At 56.1% G+C, this 17,772-nt stretch overlaps 1 protein-coding gene across 5 annotated transcripts in view; it reads left to right on the top strand.

The window, feature by feature from the left end:
• Positions 1-17,772, top strand: part of KCNAB2 (potassium voltage-gated channel subfamily A regulatory beta subunit 2) — a 106,790-nt gene that overhangs the window by 37,812 nt on the left and 51,206 nt on the right. For 3 of the 5 annotated variants that reach the window (XM_032758727.2, XM_032758728.2, XM_032758729.2), the window contains exons 2-3: positions 7,487-7,615; positions 8,788-8,829. In XM_032758727.2, the coding sequence (XP_032614618.1) occupies positions 7,539-7,615; positions 8,788-8,829 (119 nt within the window). In that variant the 5' untranslated portion in view covers positions 7,487-7,538. The remainder of the gene's footprint in view (positions 1-7,486; positions 7,616-8,787; positions 8,830-17,772) is intronic. The other 2 variants (XM_058444625.1, XM_032758730.2) reach the window with 1 other exon arrangement.

Genomic DNA, 17,772 nt, shown 5'->3' on the forward strand with positions numbered 1-17,772 from the left:
AACAAAAATGAAAAATATGGGGGTTGCTTCTAGATTGAGAGAGATGAGAGAGAAATAACTAATGCCATTTGTGAGCCTTGAATGGATCCCAGATTTTTGTAAAGCTGTAGGAGGTATTTTGGAATAATTGGGAACACCTAATGGAGGATCGGGTGATATTGAACTAAGTGTCTTAGGTACAATGCTGGTGCTGTGGTTAAGACAAAATTCTCAGATGAATGTTGAGGTATTGAGGGGTGGAGCTCAGGGGATTGCAACGCACTTTCAAACAGTTCAGAGAAAAGTGTGTGTGTGCATGTGCATGTGTATGCATGTGGGTGTGTGCGCATGTGTGCATGTGGGTGTGCATGTGCGTGCATGTGTGTGTGCCTGTGTGTGTGCATGTGGGTGTGTGTGCATGTGTGCCTGTGTGTGTGCATGTGTGTGCGTGTGGGTGTGTGTGCATGTGTGCATATGTGTGTGTGCATTGCATGTGTGCCTGTACGTGTGCATGTGTGCATGTCTGTGCATGTGAGTGTGTTGCATGTGTGTGCCTGTGCATATGTAGTTGTGTGCCTGTGCATGTATGCATGTGCGTGGGTATACGTATGTGTGTGGAGAGAGAGGAAAAGGGGAGGAGAGGAGCGAGAATGCATACAAGTGAGACAAGAGGTAAACAATTGGTGTATGATTGGGATGAAGAGTTTATGGGTATTTATTGCTATTCTAATTATTTCCACTTTTATGAGGTTTGAAAGTTTTCAAAGTAGTAAGTTGGTAGGAAGAAAAAAAATGCCCATAGAGGGAGCCTACCGACCTTCCTGGGTCCCCTGTCCTTGTCAGCCAACCACGTAAAGGGGAAGAGCTAGGATTTAATGACCAGATTCCTTCCTGGGCTCCAAGCATTTTCACATCTTGCTTCTCTTTGCTCCATGAGAAGTTGGGCAGGCCTTTCTAAATGCTCCATGCTTCAGTTTCTCCAAATCTAAATCCGGAAGATTTGTTCCAGGTCACACGCCGACCAAATGGAAGTGGAGCTCATGGGAGGGACCTAGCTTGTGGGCTCCCTGCTTGGACCCTGGGCCCTGCGCCCCCTCAGCTGCTAGGCTCCCCTTTTGGGTCTGGTGTGTTGGCAAACGGTTTCTGAAGCCTGTTCTCCCAAGTCCCGGAGGTGTCAGGGACATCGTCCTTAGGATGTCGGCTCCACAGGGATTGGCTCCTTGGCAGATGCAGTCGCTCCTGATTGGACAGTGGTGTCTGCAGCTTGACAAGGTGGACTCTGGGCCAGTCGGCTCTGCCTGTGTGTCTTGCATCCTGAAATGCAAAGCAGGGGTTGTGGGGAAATCTCACCAACCCCTCCTCCCCGGGAGGTGGCAAAGGTGGTGGACTGGGCTGCTAGGACCCTGGGGAGGAATGAAACAGAGGCTGTGTTGATGGCCTGCAGTTCCTTGTAAAGTGGTCATCAAACGGTGTACAGTTCCCGCCTGTGGCTGCAGGCTGGAGAGCTGGCTGCCAGCACAGATACAGCCTGACCTCGGGTCAACACTTCTCGGAGTCCAGAGGGGTGGGGAGTGGGACAGGTGGCCTCCCAGGGACACCTCCCTGAGTGGCCAGCAGTGCCGCTTGTCCCTGCACCTGTAGCTGCCCTGAGCACCCCCACTGGACACAGCAGGCATTGCACCCTCCGGAGAAAGCTGCCCTTGTTCCACATGCAAGCCCTGTCTCCAGCGCCATGGGCTGTGCTACCTGCAGTAACGCAGACCGCGAGCCCCGGCTGCCTCTCCAGTGCTCTCTCTCCTCCGGCCTTCAGCAGGCTGGGTCACAGAGGCATCCATCCACTCATTCATTCACTCAACAAATATCTGTTCCATGGCTACTAGGTGCCAGGCACAGCTGGGAACCAGCAGACAAAACTCCCTGCTTTCCCGGAGCCGGCATCTTGGTGGGCAGACAGCATAAGCGAGACGAGTAGGTGGAGGAGAAGGCGTGTGAGCAGGTGACAGGCGCTGGGGAGAAACAGCCCAGGGGAGGGACCAGGGAGTGTGATGGAGACGGGGACTGCGATATAAGGGAGGTGTCCAGGGAAGACCTCCATGAGAAGGTGACCTTGGCATAAAGAGGCAAACGTGAGAGCGGGCTCGGGCAGACCGTGGTGGTCAGAAGTTGAATTCAGGCTGGAGGAGGAGGAGTGCATGAAGCTCTGAGGTGGGAGTGAGTCTGTCTGCTGGGTTCACAGACCCCCAGGGAGCCAGCGAGGCAGGGGCCAGTGTGTGAGGGGCTCGGCGGGGGATGTGGCTAGAAAGGTTGTGCACCCACTGTTGAGACTGGACTTTGGCTCTGAATGGAATGGAAGCCATTGGAAGGTTTGGAGCGAAGCAATGACATAATCTGACTTATGTTCTGGGAGGCCCACCCTGGCCGCGTAGAGTCTGCCAGCGGCGGGAAGGTGGGCACAGGGAACACTGTGAGGAGCAGCATGAGAGCCGGTGGCAGCCTGGGCCGGAGAGGAGACAGGGAAAGGCACGGGGCCTCTGGCCCAGGGATGGATTGGATGTGGGAGGCGGGACGTAGGAGGAAGGGAGGAGTCAGGGTGACTCCCGGGAGTGGGACTGACACCTGGGAGGGTGGGGAGCTCTTTACTCAGCTGGGGCCACCCTGGGAAGAGCTGGGCTGGGGGTGAGGGCGGTTGGGAGCTCAGTGTCTGACCCAGGAATCCGAGGCACACGTTCCCCACCCTCACAGCTGAGCCACACAGGCAGGAAATAAACAGCTCTGGGGTTCAGGGGAATGGTAGAGGGGGTGGGGTCTGCAGCATAGGGACGGGGTTCAGAGCCACGAGATGGGCGGAAATCTGAGGGGCTTTGTGGGGATGGAAAAGAATAGATTCAAGGCCTGAGCAAGGGCAGCCACTGGAGGACAGAGATGAGCAGAAAGAAGCCCAGGAGACTGAAAAGGAGTGGCGGAAGGGATGAGAGGGGAGCTTGGAGTCCTGGGAGCTGGGGAAGCCGCAGGCAGCACCTCTGTCACCCCGATACGATGGGCACCGCTGGACCTAGCAACGAAGAGGTCACCGCAACCTTGGCAAGTGCAGTTTTCATGGAGTGGTGAGGGCAGAGGCTGATTGGAGTGGGTTTATGAGCCGGGAGAAGAAGAGGAATCGCAGATAAGTGAAGGAAAACTTTTTGAGGAATTTTCTTGTGAATGGAAGGCGAGAAACAGTGGAGAAGAAAGTGGGTCTGAGAAACTGTGCTTTTTTAGGTCAAGTGAGGTGGTTCATGTCTGTAATCCCAGCACTTAGGGAGGCCGAGGCGGGTGGATCACTTGAGGCCGGGAGTTCGAGACCAGCCTGGCCAACATGGTGAAACTCCATCTCTACTAAAAATACAAAAGTTAGCCAGGCATGGTGATGCACGTCTATAATCCCAGCTATTTGGGAGGCTGAGGCGTGAGAATCGCTTGAACCAGGAGGCGAAGGTTGCAGTGAGCCGAGATTGCACCACTGCACTCCAGCCTGGGCGACAGAGTGAGACTCTGTCTCAAAAGAAAAAAGAAACTGTGCTTTTTGTTTTCTTTGGAGATGAGAGAAATAATAACTCATTGGGTGCAGCTGGCAGTGTGTCCTGAGGAAGGAGGAATGGGCTTGGGATGCTCTTGAGTGGGTGTGGGGCTGGGGACGGCCACGTGGCCGTGGACACTGTGGGGCCGGTTCACTGGGTAGCCACAGGAGGGAAGGCTTTGAGCACAGATCGCGTCCCTGTGTGGGGAAGGTGGCTTCTGATTGCTTGTGTTTTCTCAGGGGTCTGGGAAGCAGCAGTGGCAGCTGAGGGTGGGGTAGGAAGGGAGGAGTGGCGAGGTGTCCCCTGAGCCTGGGAGAGAGGAGGGCATAGAGCAGGTGCCCACAGACTCTTTCTATAAAGGACCAGACAGTAAATAATTTAGGTTTTGCCAGCCAGCCAGTCTCTGTTACAGCTCTTCAGCCCTGCCCTTGGAGCTCAGAAGCAGCCTGAGAGGATTCGTAAACAAACAGGCATGGAGGTGTTCCAATAAAACTTTATTTACAAAAATAGGCAGCAGGCTGGCTCTGCCCTGCTTAGACTCCTAGCCCTCGACCTCGCCTCCAGGCCAGGGGTCTTCAAAGCATGGTCCCTGGGCCTGCAGCATCAGCGTTACCTGGACTTGTGGGAAATGCAGATTCTTGGACCCCACCCCATGTTCATGGAACCAGTGACTCAGTCCCTGCACTGTTTCCAACCCGAGTTGAGTTTGTGATTCCGGAGTTCTGGAAGTTAGCTCAGCAGCTAGACCCGAGAGAGTGAGGTGTGGGGTGGGCTACACGCCCTGATAAAGGCACAGGCATCCCAGCCCCCAGCCCCTTCTGCAAGGCTGTGCGAGGACATCCTGCCTCTCGTGGGCCACGTTTGCTTATGCAGCCTCCATGGGGGCTCCCTGGGGACGGGCTGTGGTGACGACTCTGCTCTCAGCAGAACCCTCCACTCTGCAGCCCTGGTTTCCTGTCCATGTCCCTCAGCTACTCAGGGGAGCCTGGGGGCAGGAACTCCATTGCTTGTAGGGGAAGCCTCCCACAGCAGCAGGGCTCAGCCAGTGTTCCGTGCAAGAAGAAATGCACTGTCCTCTGATCGAAAGCACAGCATCTTTAGGAGTTTAATGACAGTTTTTTAACGACTTTTTTGAGATGATTTGATCTCCTGCCTCTGAGTCATCTAAGAGCAAAATGCGTGAGCTGCTAATGGGCTCAAAGAGAGGCTGCCCTTGGGGCCCCTCCAGCCCCCCAGTGCTGCAGGGATTCAATCACCCCAAAGCCAGGTATGGGGTGATTGAATCTTGGCCTTCCAAAGTTCAGGGATTACAGGCATGATCCACCATGCCTGGCCTGAATGAGGGTCTTTTTTTTTTTTTTTTTTGAGGCGAGGTCTCGCTCTGTCACCCAGGCTGGAGTGCAGTGGCGCAAACTCGGCTCACTACAAGCTCCGTCTCCTGGGTTCACGCCATTCTCCCGGGTTCACGCCTGTAGCTGGGACTACAGGTGCCCGCCATCACGCCCCACTAATTTTTTTTTGTATTTTTTAGTAGAGACGGGGTTTCCTGTTAGCCAGGATGGTCTCGATCTCCTGACCTCATGATCCGCCCGCCTCGGCCTCCCAAAGTGCTGGGATTATAAGCGTGAGCCACCGCGCCCGGCCATGAGAGTCTTTAAGAATAAAACTCCAGGGGATCGTTACCAAGCCCCGCCACTTCCTCTGAGGTTAGCGTGGTGCTAGATCTTCTCTGCATCTTCTGTCCTTGTTTTTGGTTTTCGTTTTGGTTTACTTGAAACAGGATCTTGCTGCATCGCCCAGGCTGGAGTGCAGTGGCACAATCATCGCTCACTGCAGCCTCGACCTCCCAGGCTCAAGCGATCCTCCCACCTCAGCCTCCTGAGTAGCTGGGATTACAGACATGCACCACCACGCCCAGCTAATTTTTTATTTTTTAATTTTTTTGTAGAGACTGGGTCTCCACAAAACAAATGTCTCTGTGTTGCCCAGGCTGGTCTCAAACTCCTGTGCTCAAGCGATCCTCCTGCCTCGGCCTCCCAAAATGCTGGTATTCGAGGCTGGTCCCATTTTACTAGCAGGTCTGCACATGTGCTCACATCACTCACTCCGAGGAGACCTCCGTTATTAGGGGGACCTAGACCTACGCTGCTTCGACCCCAGGGACAGAGGTTGTTTGTGAATCCCCTCTCTTACTTTGATTTCTTCCAAGGAAGCCAGCTTCCCGGTGACAGGAGGTCGCTGTTCTGGGGAAAAAGAGTGGGAAGAACAAAGCCAATCAGCCACTTGGCTAAGTGTCAGGTTTCCCACCAATTTCATGGGCGGGACTGTGTTTTGAGCCCAGACCATCCCTTTGCCCGTGGGTGTGGGACCACGTGATTTTGGATCAGGGTCCTTTGTCCTTCCAGAAGCCAAGCCCTGTTTCAGGCATGGGGGTGCGGCAGCGAGTGAGACTCACAGAACCACTGCCCTCCTGGAACGCACCCCCACAGAGAGGGAACTGGGGTACCACAGACCCTTGTGCAGGCAGCAAGGGCATGGTGTCGGCTGGGGAGCAGCAGGGACTCCTGAGCCCCACAGTCGGGGCTCATGGCGCTGAGAAGCACTGCAGCAAGGGCGCAGCCAGTAGAAGGAGTGGAGCCGCAAGTGCAAGCGTCCACAGACAGCATGAGCTCAGCCTGCTGGGAAGGCCAGGGGCCTGGGCCAAGGGCCAGGCGGCAGAGCACAGGGGCCTGGGGGGGCAGTGCCTGGGAGTGGGAGGAAAAAGCATGGGACCAGATTCACTTTGGAAATAGAAGCCCCCAACCAGCAGCCAGCCAGGTCGAGGAAGGTGTGCAGGGCTGAGAGCGTTCAGGAGGCGGTGGGGGGAGCCACTGGGAGGAGACCCAGGGGTTCAGGTGAAAGACAGCAGTGGCTTAGCCCAAGGGTGGCAGCCAGAGAGATGGGTGGACGGCTGGATGTTGACAGCCATACTCATTATCAATGCTGCTGTAACAGCTTATCACAAACCCTGCAGCTTCAAACCGCCCAGAGTGGGATCTCCTGGTTCCTGTGGGTCAGGCGTTGGGGCAGGGCAGGGCTGGGTCTGCTGTTTTGGGACCCCTGAGCTGCAGTTGAGGTGCTTGCCAGGACTGGGCTCACCTTGGAAACCTCTGGTAGGAAAGGATCTACTTCCAGGCTCCCTTGTTCATTTGAAGGACTCCTTTCTTTGGGCTGTTGGGCTGAGGGCTCAGCTTCTCACCAGCTGTCGGCCCGAGGCTGCCCTCAGTTCCTGCCTCTCCAACACCACAGCTTGCTTCATCAGAGCCAGGAGGGACAGTCTATAGCAAGACAGAAGTGACATTCTTGCCATTACCTTTGCCATGTTCTGCTGGTTAGAAGCGACTTGCTAGGTCCAGCCCACACTCCAGGGCAGGGGCTGCCCAAGGGCAGGAATCCCAGGAGCTGGGGACATCAGTGGCATCTTAGAAGCTGCCTGACTTAGGAGCTCAATGGCAGCACCAGGAAGCTGCACTGGGCTGGAGTCAGGGCAAGGGGCAGTGTCAACGATGACCCTGGGGGACAGCAGTGCAGTCAAGAGCTTAGAAAGTACACAGATGCCCCCTGGGCGGTCTCTTCTGCACCATGTGGGCAGCAGAAACCACACCTACAGTTTCAGAACAACAGTTGGGGTGGTGTGGAAGGACCTCCACGACATGTAGGATGGGAGTGTGGAGTGATGGAGTGTGGAAACCCTTCTCACAGTTGTCACCTGCTCTCCAGACCCTCCTGAGCCCATAGACCTGCCTGCCTGCCATCTGTCTGTCTGTCTGTCTCTCTGCTGAGGGGCTCCCCGATGCCCTGAACCCAGACAGCCTCCTCGGCCGTTGTGATCCCAGAGTCTCCCGGCCAAACCTGGTTGATCTTTTTTAACCACCACCCTCTTCCCCTCCCTTATTCTGCTTTTCTTCCAGAATTTTCCCACTGTAAAAAATCGAGCAGGTCTGGACAAGTGAGGCTGGCTCCATGTATCCAGAATCAACGACGGGCTCCCCGGCTCGGCTCTCCCTGCGGCAGACGGGCTCCCCCGGGATGATCTACAGGTGACCCCCTGCCCCCTCACCCAGGTCCCCTCCCAGGGTCAGTCCTTTCTCGAGGAGGGATTCCCAAGGCCACTGTCCTCCCCTCTGGAGGAGGAAGGGCCCAAGCAGGGCCCACAGGCTTCTGCCTTCCACGAGGTTTCAAGGTGCACTCTGGTGAGCGTTTTCTCCAAGAAAGGAGCAGGGACTTTAAAAACCCAAGTGGGAAAGAAAAACCAAAACTTTTCCAGGGGGTTTGAGCCAGAGTAGACTCCTTTCTTGTCCCTGACCCTTCCGAAATATCTCGTTTGAGGTTAACAGAGAGGCCGGACAGTGAGTGCACGGCCAACCCCGGCATCCTGTTCCTCCCACTTTATACATCGCGGCCCCTGTGCCCTGCCAGTTTCTCCTGAGCGAGGATCACGACCTTGCAGGCCTTTGGGGAACCACGTCTGCCGGTTTCCCAACACCGGAGGGAGTGGGGGCGGCCAAATGCTCCCTGGGCATCCTGACCCCCTCCTTGTGGAACTCACTTCCACTTGCAGCCCTGGGTGTTTCTGTCTGCACCATAAACAGCGCTGAACAGCAGCACCAGCTGCGGAGGGCATTCAGTGAGAGCTGAGCCTCTGGGGACAGAGCATAGAACCCATGACGCAGGCACAGGCAGTACCCCATCGGTCTTGGGCAGCCAGACCTTTCCGGATAATCACTGGGGCCTGAGCCAGAGTCCGTGTCTGTGACAGCCACAGGGAAAGGCAGTGTCTGTCCTAAGAATAGCCAGGCGGGCAGGTGCGGGTTTGCCAGCATGCGGGCTCTCTGCACGTCTGGGTTGGAGGGTTTTCAGCCATTGCCCACAAGCATATTGCAAAGCAAGTCCTGAAGCACGTTCAATCCAAACCAACCCTTACCCGGAGGTTCACCACGGAAAATAGGGCCTGGCGTGGAAGGAGCCCTTGGTGTCCAGGAAACTGGCTCCGGGTCTCTGCCCCGTGGCCACCGGGTGGCGCTGCTGCAGAGCATTTGGCACTGGCTGCATATCCTCAGAGACTGCCCTGAGCAGACGGCCGGTGGGGGCCCGGGGGCACGGGATGTTCGTGGTGCTTTCTGACCTGCACCTGCTGGGGTTGATGCCAACTGTGGACTCTCTCTCTTCTCTCCCTTTCTCCTTTTTCTCTTTCCTCCATTGCTGTCCGAAGTACTCGGTATGGGAGTCCCAAAAGACAGCTCCAGTTTTACAGGTAATGAGTCTTCATTCTCCCTAAAACCCAGCGAGCCGAAGCCCAGGGAGTGGGTGGGAGGACTGCACCCTTACCGAGCAGGGTGTGCTGGTGTTTTCTCTGAAGCCAAAGCCCCCGAGACCCCCACGCTCTGCTTGTCACCCTCTGTGCCTACCCACAGGACACTGTGCAATGTCCTGATGGAAAATGTGAAGTCAGGTTAATTGTATGTGTTGGTGTGCCAGAAGTTTGCTTTGATTTGAGCAAATGGGCTTTTGATGACTGCCAAGCTCTCAGCCACATCTACCGTTAAAGCTTCACTCATCAGGCAGTGAGGGAGACGTCTTCCTGTGGTCGCCGGCTTGTGCTGCTTCCGTTATCAGAGTACAAGACGTGGCGAGCCCATCCGTTCCCCCTTTGCCTGTGGGTTTGAACTGATCTGGAACTCACAAAGCTCCTCAGGCTCATTGAAGGTTAATGCCTGCTTGGGGGTGTGCAGTACTGATATGACTTGGATCAGTGACATCTTTCTGATGTGTTTTTCTGTTGATGAATTAACAAACCGGGCACCTGGTGAGAGACTGTGCCCCAGCAGGACGTGGCATCAAGATGCCAGGCTTAGGGCCCTGCAGGGTGCTCTCAGGGAGACCCGTTCCTCCCTCTGGGCTGCCTCTCCCTCACCTGTAAGGCAGGGGATGCATGTTCTTGGTGCAGCCTCCAACCCTAGGAAGTAAAATGTCAGGGCTGCCTGGAGCCCGCGGGCAGCAGCCTCCCCATGCCTTGGGACTGTTTGGGGAATTGGCACGGCTTCTGGCAGCAGGTCCCTGGTATGCATTGCTTCATCTTGGCGGTCAGGCTGGGGGGTCTCTCTATTCGGACCCGGACATCTGGTGACAGTGCTTTGGGGATGGTTGCCAATGCGCCAGGCAGTGGGCGTGGAGATGGCAATGTATTTCTGTGTGGCTTTTCTCTCCCCGCGCGCCCTCCCCTGCCCCCCATCGCCAGCCGTAGCACCTCTGATGGGGACCATGGACCTAGATGCTCAGAGTGATCTATGCCACGCCTTCAGTGCCTCCTGGGAGGTCCTGCTCCTTACAGGGAGCTCTGAAGACATGGCCAACTCTTTGATACTACTGAAATTTTGGTAGATAAGATTTTGGTTAAAATAGTTAAATCTGAACTCGGGCTTGCAAATGCTTTCCCTGAATGAAATGTTTGTATTGTGATGTATCTACACATGGTATAACATATCCTAACAAACATATGCCGCTCATCCCAGGGGATTTCATCAGTGAAACAAAACATGTACCTGAACTACATCCTCAGAGAGCCTGGGGCAGCCTCAGTCCTCAGAAGGGAAGGGGTGAGGTCCAATGGGCAGGCAGGAAAATCCCAGGTGCAGACCTGCCAGCTCCAAGGGCCTGCCCCCAGGAGGGGCCAAGTAAATCACCCAGTGACCAAGGGAGAGCCTTCCAGCCCACTCACGGCTGTCAAAACCCCACAGGCTCAACATGTTGTCCACCCCCCAGGAACCCTGTGCATGAGAACCTTCATTTCCAGGTGGCCTTCCCGGCCCCAAGGGAGGCTCTGAAGCTCACCCTCTAGGCTCTCAGCCCCAATTCCGGTGCCCACAGGCTCTGGCCATCCTACCCCTTGGATCTCCAGGGGGTCACTTGAGTATCTCTTGTGGTGGCTCTGGAGATGACCTCTAAGGGCTAGGGTCTTTGATTGTTAACAGGCTGGGGGCCACTCCTAGTAAGGCACCCCCATCACACCAAGCATACCACTAAACATGGCTGTTGGATGGTTCTTTCAGTTACTTAGGCCTGGCCCTCTCACAGGGCAGGGGCGTTCAAGGCACATGCCCTGCCTCCATGCAGCTCCCAAGCAAGGAATCGACGTAGGACACTGTGCCAATCAGCTGTCCACCAAATGCTGCATAACAAACAGCTCCAAAACTCAGTGCCACGCAGCAATCAGCATCTCTTCCTTGCTCCTGTGTCTGTGGGTTGACCAGGCGCTCGTCTAAGCTGGCTTGGCTGGGTTTGTGTCCAAGCTGCAAGTTGGATCCCTGTGTCCTCCATCTTCCCATGCTTAACTGGGGCCTATCCCAGGCCTGTCCTTCCCATGGCAAAAGTACCAGAGGAAAAGCAGAAACATGCAGGGTCTCTTAAGGCCTATTGTTGGGATCAGAGCCCTGTCACCTCTGCTTACGTGCTTTTGACCAAAGTAAGTCTCATTAACCAGCCCAAAGTCAAGGGGCTGGAAATATATTGCCCCCACCAGTGGGAGGAGCTATAAAGTCACATGGCAAAGGGCATGGGTACAGAGAGGGGTGAAGGATTGGGAGCAATACTTCCATGTACCCCAGGTCTCAAATAGCTCTGATGATCTCCAGAAGGCAAAGCACGTCATAGGAGAAGCCCAAAGAGCTTTTGGGTTCTGAGGAAGGAGGGGCCACAGCCAGCTGAGAGCCAGGAAGGCTTCATGGAGAAGGCAGCAGGGGCTTGGATCTGGGCCTTGAAGGCTGGGCAGGATTCAACGCAGAGGCTGGGAAGCATATTCCAGTAGATACAACGGCCTGAGCCGCAGCTCAGAGGTGTGCACAGAGAACCGGAAGTGATAGTTACCCAGCCTGGGCCATCAGGACATGATGGAGAATAAAGAGAGACTGGCTGTAGAGGTGGATGTTGGTGGGGGGCCTCGAATGCCTAGCGACGGGGCGTGGATGCACTCAGAGGGCACTGGGGAGCCATCTATGGTGTTTGAGCAGGGCAGGGGTCACAGATCTGCTCTAGGAAGGAAGCCTAGTAGCAGAGAGTAAGACAGGGAAGAGAGAGGCTAATGCAAGGAGACCAGACAGTGCCCAGGAAAGGTGCAGGACGGCTGAGCTCCAGGAACTGCACAGAGAGAGAATGAAGGGGTGCAAGGCCTGAAAAAAGGACGTCAGAAGCCACATCCACAGGGCTTGGCCACTGATGGGCAGGTGCTGAGACAGAAAGGGACAGAGAGGAGCAGTGGACCCAGGGAAGGAGAGGGCCTCATTCGGAGCATGTTAGGCTGCAGCCACCACCCAGTAGTGAGGCGCAGGCCCCCCCGACCAGGGCGACATGTGGGGAACTGACAGAGTGGGCTTGGGCCTTTGGGGACAAACCGTTTCAATTGCCAAGGCCTTCCCAGCTAATCACCCGCAGCCGGACACCTCCGGACTCTACGTGCTCTCCCAGCCTCCCACTTCATTTACCTTCCACACTGCAACTGGGGCACTGATTTCCTGTCCCCCACCTTCCCCTATGGCAGCTACCACTGTTTGCTCATTCAACATGGGGGGACGGTTCCACCTCCATTCAAAATCCCACATTCGCCGGCACGCTTTCTCAGCCGGAAGATGATGTCATGCTGGGACTTTGCCTGCATCCTGTGACACGCAGTGACCCTGGGGGTCATGACCCTGGGGTTGGGGCTCAGCACTTAGCCTCATCCCAGAGCTCAGCCTTGTTTGGCGTAGTCTCAAAGCATTTCCCAAACCCCAGGTCAGGACATGTGCTGTGGAGAAGGGCTCCTGTGTCCCTGCCTCGAGCGAGTGGCAGTGTGGAGTCCAAATAGCAGGTTCTGGGGCCTTCCTGCCATTTATAGGTACTGGCAGTATCAGATATGCCCATCTGGGGTGCGTCCCCAGAGGAGAGGAAGAGCATCCGTGTGTGCTGAGCAGAGGCCTCTCCAGACCCCCATACCACGGGGCCCCCGGCTCCCCTGCTGCAGACACAGTTAAGAGTTGAGTGGGATGCGGAAGCCACAGGCTCTGTGTCCCGCACTCAGATACCAAAGAGCAAGGCCTGCCCCTTTCGGCCTGTGGGTCCAAGGGTTTGTGTTTCTGGCACGCGGAGATGGTGGAGGCAGCAAGAGTAGGCCTGAGGGATGGGCAGGACCCCCCCACCTTGGGCTGCACCCCAACCCCACATACCAGGAGTCGGCCTTGCCAGGTTGCAGCATGGAACTGCACTTCCTGAGCTTTTAGGGGAAGAGGCACTCGTGAATAATTCAGCCTCTTTCGCTGAGATGAAAACGCCCTAATAGAACTAATGGACTCGCTGCCTCAAAACTTGACTCTGGTGGGACTCATCTCATTCACCAATTGCTTCTGACGTCCTGCAGTGACACTCCCTAATGAAAAAGCCGCTGTGCCAGATCCTTAGAGCGTCTAGTGATCCCTAATAAACTAGACTGTGGCCTTTTTAACAAGCAGACGCCCCCACGAAGGCAGGTGAGTCCTCCCTTCAGCCGCAGGACTGGATGCAGCCGCTACCTTCCTAGGGGAGATGCCGCTTGGGGGCATGCATCCGCGGGAATGAAAACAACAGAGGAGACGAGATTTTGGGGTGGTTTTGTCTAATCTGGAATTAGACCCTCTGCATTTTTGCAAAGCAGCAGACCTCAAAAAAGAGCCAGCCTGAGGTAAACCTGGAATGACTGTGATGGATGGGGTGGTGGGCGGCAGGTTTCAGCCAGGCAGCACCTCTCGCTTGAGCCTGCTCGCAGCCCAGACCTGCCCAAGGCTGACTGTTTTCCCATCTGCTGGAGACGGGCGTCTAGCTCTTACCTCGCTGTGTTCACCGTTGATTAAGATTCAGCATTTTCCGGTTTTGCCCAGAGCGCTGTCAGGGAGGTTTGGTCTTGTCTGAAATGTCTGTGCAGGAAGCACATACCGAGGGAGCCAGGGGCTGCTTGTTTGGGCCTCGGTTTGCTGATTGTCCTTGAGCAAAAATCATTGTGTTTGCACTGAAGCAATGCCGTGCGTTGTAGAGCCGCGCCCTGGAATGGTAGCAGCTCCCCTTGCATTTTCGCTTTGGAGAACTTTCGCTGGGCTCTCTGCTCTCTGGACAGGTGTCACCATTCAGAAGAGACGCTTAGGGTTCCTTCTCCATCTCAGGATGTATGCTTTGTTGGCTGTCAGTAAACAGAGCAATTCAGAAATTCCAGGTAGAGGAGTCTGGGGGGGAGGTAGTGATTCCTACTGACTTAATGAGGTTAACATCTTCCTTGCATTTTTCCATGTCACGGTGTTAATTCACGTGAATTCCCCTGGGCCCCTGATCTACAAGAATAGATTTGCACAAGGCAGGCCCAGCCCAGGAAAGAACTTGTAGGTTCCACGTAATTAGCAATGGCTATTGAGGAGGGGCTCATTTTTCTTGGTACCAGGGTGGTGAGGGAGTGTCAGGGCTCAGAGACCCTCACTCTGGAAAGTGGCTGGGATCTGGGATATTTTGAATCAGAAGTCAGGGGTCACTGTGATCTTGAGCACAGGAGAAGTGGGGACCCTGAGGCAGGAGCCCGGCAGTGGGGCCGCTCCCTCCTCCCTGCAGTGTCTTACCAGGGGCCCCTTCGTCTAAGGACCTGACGCTGCTAGAGTCTCCTTCAGCAAAAGCCCAGAATAGAGCCCCAGTGTGAGGGAGTCCAGAGGTGTCCTCTGTCCCCAGGCACCGCTGGTAATGGACAGAGCCCCTTTGCCTTCTGCCTGCACCTATCCTTCTTCCCCCGGGGCAGCCCTCCCAGAGTCATGACCCTTCAGGACCACAGGGAGGCCCCACCGTGCAGAAGAATGCAAGTCCCGGCATGGGAGTCCCCCCTACACAAGAGAGGGCGACCTGCAAAGAGCCGCTGGGTCTGAGGTAGGAAGCCAGCCCCACCCCCACCAACGGCTGCCTGGCACTGCCAGGAAATGCCCAGGTATAGCCCTTGTTGGCCTTTTGGAGCCTGGGCCTTGGTTACTGTTCTACAAGTATCTGAGCCCCTCCTCTGTGCACGGGACACTCCTGTGGGCACTGGGCAGGGGGCAGTGGCAGCAGGCAGAAGGGTCCTTGCCCTCCTAGACCCAACCTTCAGGGGAGTGCAGCAGCCGTGGATTCTTCATGGCACCAGCCCTGCTCCTCACCCCTCCACCCCATGCCAAAGGCTGCCATTTCTGTGCCCACAAGTTCCCTGGCCCAAGCCCTGCCCTGGCACCATGGGGACAAGCCCGCAGCAAGAGGCTCTGGGCTCCCTCCATGCCGCAGGGCCCCCACCTGCAGGCCTGCTCCCAGGGCTGCGAGATGAGCTCTAAGGAAAGATTGCAAGTGGGCCCCCACAGAGAGGGACGCCCTCTAAATCCTGGCCACAAAACCCATTCTTTCCTGCCGTCTTTCCCTTCTCCCACCCACATCCCCAAACTCGGCCCTCCACCATCTTGTTGGGAAGGGGGCGATTATTCACATCTGTGTTCTCTTCCCTTAAGCATTTTCTAGGGAGATTTGGTGTCTGTGTGGCTCACTCCTCTCACTCAAACCTGTGGTCACAAGTTCCTTCCTGCCCTGCCTGCTGGCCCCTGGTGGTGGATTTTTCTCTCCACGGCATTTATTATAATTGGTGTCTTATCCCATGCCCCCCAACAGACTCACTCCCGGCTGCATCACCAACTCCCACCCAGTTGTCCAAAGCCTCATCTCACACAGCCCACAGCAGCCTGGTACAACAGGCCTCTGCCCAGCCTACCTCACAGATGTGGAAGCTGAGACTGGAGCTGTCAAGGTGCCTGCCTGAGTCACACCATGAGCAGGTGACAAGCAGAGCTGCCCCTGTCCAGAAGCTGGGCACTCAGCCACCCTGTCCTCCCGCCCCGGGGCCTTGGCTGTATCTCCAGAGCCAAACCAGACCCAGATTGCTTTTTGTGAGTAATATCTTGAAAGCTAATGGCTATTGATCTCAGCCTGGTCGGGCCAGGCAGGGAACTTGCACGTCTGAGGCTGGTCCTGCCTTTCAGAAAGAGCCCTGCGGCTGCAGCCTTCCCAGCTGGCCTTCTCTCTAAACATAGACCTCAGGGAAGCGAGGGTTGGCCCCCATTTGCCCCACACCGGGCTGGCAGCCGGCCACATGACCACCTCAGAAGCAGCTGCCTGCCGCGCGCATGGAGGGAAGGGAGTGGCCGGCCAGTAGGCAGGAGGGGAAGCTGGTGCTGCTGTCTGTGGGTGCCAAGGGCCTCATTTCCTAAGATGAACCTCTCCTGGGGTCCGGGCCTCTCTGTCCTCCAGAGCAATTCTCCTGGAAGGCAGACGGCTTTCCATGCCAGGGCACCTGCCTGCTTTAGCGTCCAGAGGTCCAGCAGCCACCACCCCTCCCAGCATAGAAATGAGCAGTGGTGAATGCAACTCCTGGCATGGGAACCCCCCAGCAAGAGAGGGCGACCTGCAAAGAGCCACTGGACCTGAGGCAAGAAGCCAGTCACGCCCCCGCCAGCTGCTGTCCCGGCACTGCAGGGAAATGCCCAGGTATAGCCCTGGTTGGACTTTTGGAGCCTGGGCCTTGGTTGCTGTTCTACAAGTATCTGATCCCCTCCTCTGTGCACGAGGGGCACTCCCATGGGCACTGAGCAGGTGGCAGTGGCAGGAGGCAGAAGGGTCCCTGCCCTCCTGGACCCAACCTTCAGGGGAGTGAATTCAGCACACAGGACTGCTAGAAAGGAATCTGCAAGGTGGATGATGGCGAGCACCATGGAGACAGATCGCAGCAGGAAAGAGGCACATGGTGTGGTTTGTGTGGGACAGAGGGTAGGATGGGAAATGCAGGCCCCCCCGCCGGGAGCCATGCCCATCAGACAGAGGTGCAGGCTGTAAGTGACTAGCACGGCAGGCTCTCCAAGGACAACTGTTTGCGCACCTTTAGGGAGGGGGCCATCCAGCCCTGACCAGGGTGGTGGGGCCAAGGCCTGTGTAGACACTGCTACCCAGCTCCCTGTAGGGGCTCCTCAGGGGCTCCTTGCCCACTGGTCTCTCTTTAGCTCTTCTCTGAGCCCACCTTCCCTACCTCAATTGCATGTTCATGCAACAGGCATTTGTAGGCTCTGCTCTGAGCTAGGCCTCATGCTGGGCACAACAGGGCAGACATGAATGAAGGTCCCTGCAAATAAGATACAGAGGAATACTTGCAGGGAAACCCCCATGAAAGCGGCAGCTGTGGGGCTCCTGGAGGTGGCCCCCGTCTCTGGGTGCACATACAAGCAGAGCAGTGAAAGGTCAGCAGGCTGGTCACCCATTCTGGAAGGACCCCGGCACATGGGGCTCATCGCAAACTCTTGCCCCTTGTGGATCCTTCCTTTGGCCCCTGGAGCTCACCCCAGGAAAGGCCCGGCCTGGGGCAACTCCAGGACATCTCAACCCCCTTCAAGGACCATGCTAAAGCCTCTGTAGCTGCCTCAGCTCCCAGGATAGCCCTCCCAGCTCCTTCCCAGGGATAATCGAACTTTTCCTCTCTTGGGGCAGAAGGTGGGGACAGTGCTGGTTCCTTTCCAGCTCCCAGGCCAGGTTCCAGGATCCCACTGTGCAGCTGACCCAGCTGAAATGGTGACTTCCCCTCTGCACCTTCTCTCTCTGGCGATGACGCAGGGCTGCAGTGCAGGCCACCTGGCCGAGCCTGCGGTCAGGTGGGGTGAGGGTCACTGGACTGGGGACCTCCTTCGTGTTGAGCCTGCCTCCATGTCCTCATTGCCCTGTCACAGACTCTGCAGGGTGAGGACTCAGCCCCGAGGCTGCCCTCACTGGTCCACTCACTGTTGTGCACGTGAATTAACACCAGTGGTTGCGTTTTGGACACACGCTTTCTCCCTTGGCCTTTTAATTGTCCACCATCTCTCAGGGCTCACTGCACATCAGTCTGTGTTGAGACACCTCATTCTTGACAGCAGCACAGATTCCTACTGTGTGGACACACTGTCACTTAGGTAACCAGTTTCCCTACTGATGGACATTTACATTGCTTTTAGTTTCCAAGAATGTGTGTTCATCATTTCAGCTGACTATTTTTCAATGGTTCTTCACATAGAAACTTTGAAACTCCCCTGTCTCAACTAAGCCTATTTCCCCAGGCCACTCTCCTCCGCAACCTGCTTAAATGCATTCTGCTCGGTTTTTCTTTTGCAAAAAGCATGAAGCC

This window comes from Hylobates moloch, unplaced genomic scaffold (assembly GCF_009828535.3).
Source record: "Hylobates moloch isolate HMO894 unplaced genomic scaffold, HMol_V3 SCAFFOLD_9, whole genome shotgun sequence".
NCBI classification, from domain to species: Eukaryota; Metazoa; Chordata; class Mammalia; order Primates; family Hylobatidae; genus Hylobates; species Hylobates moloch.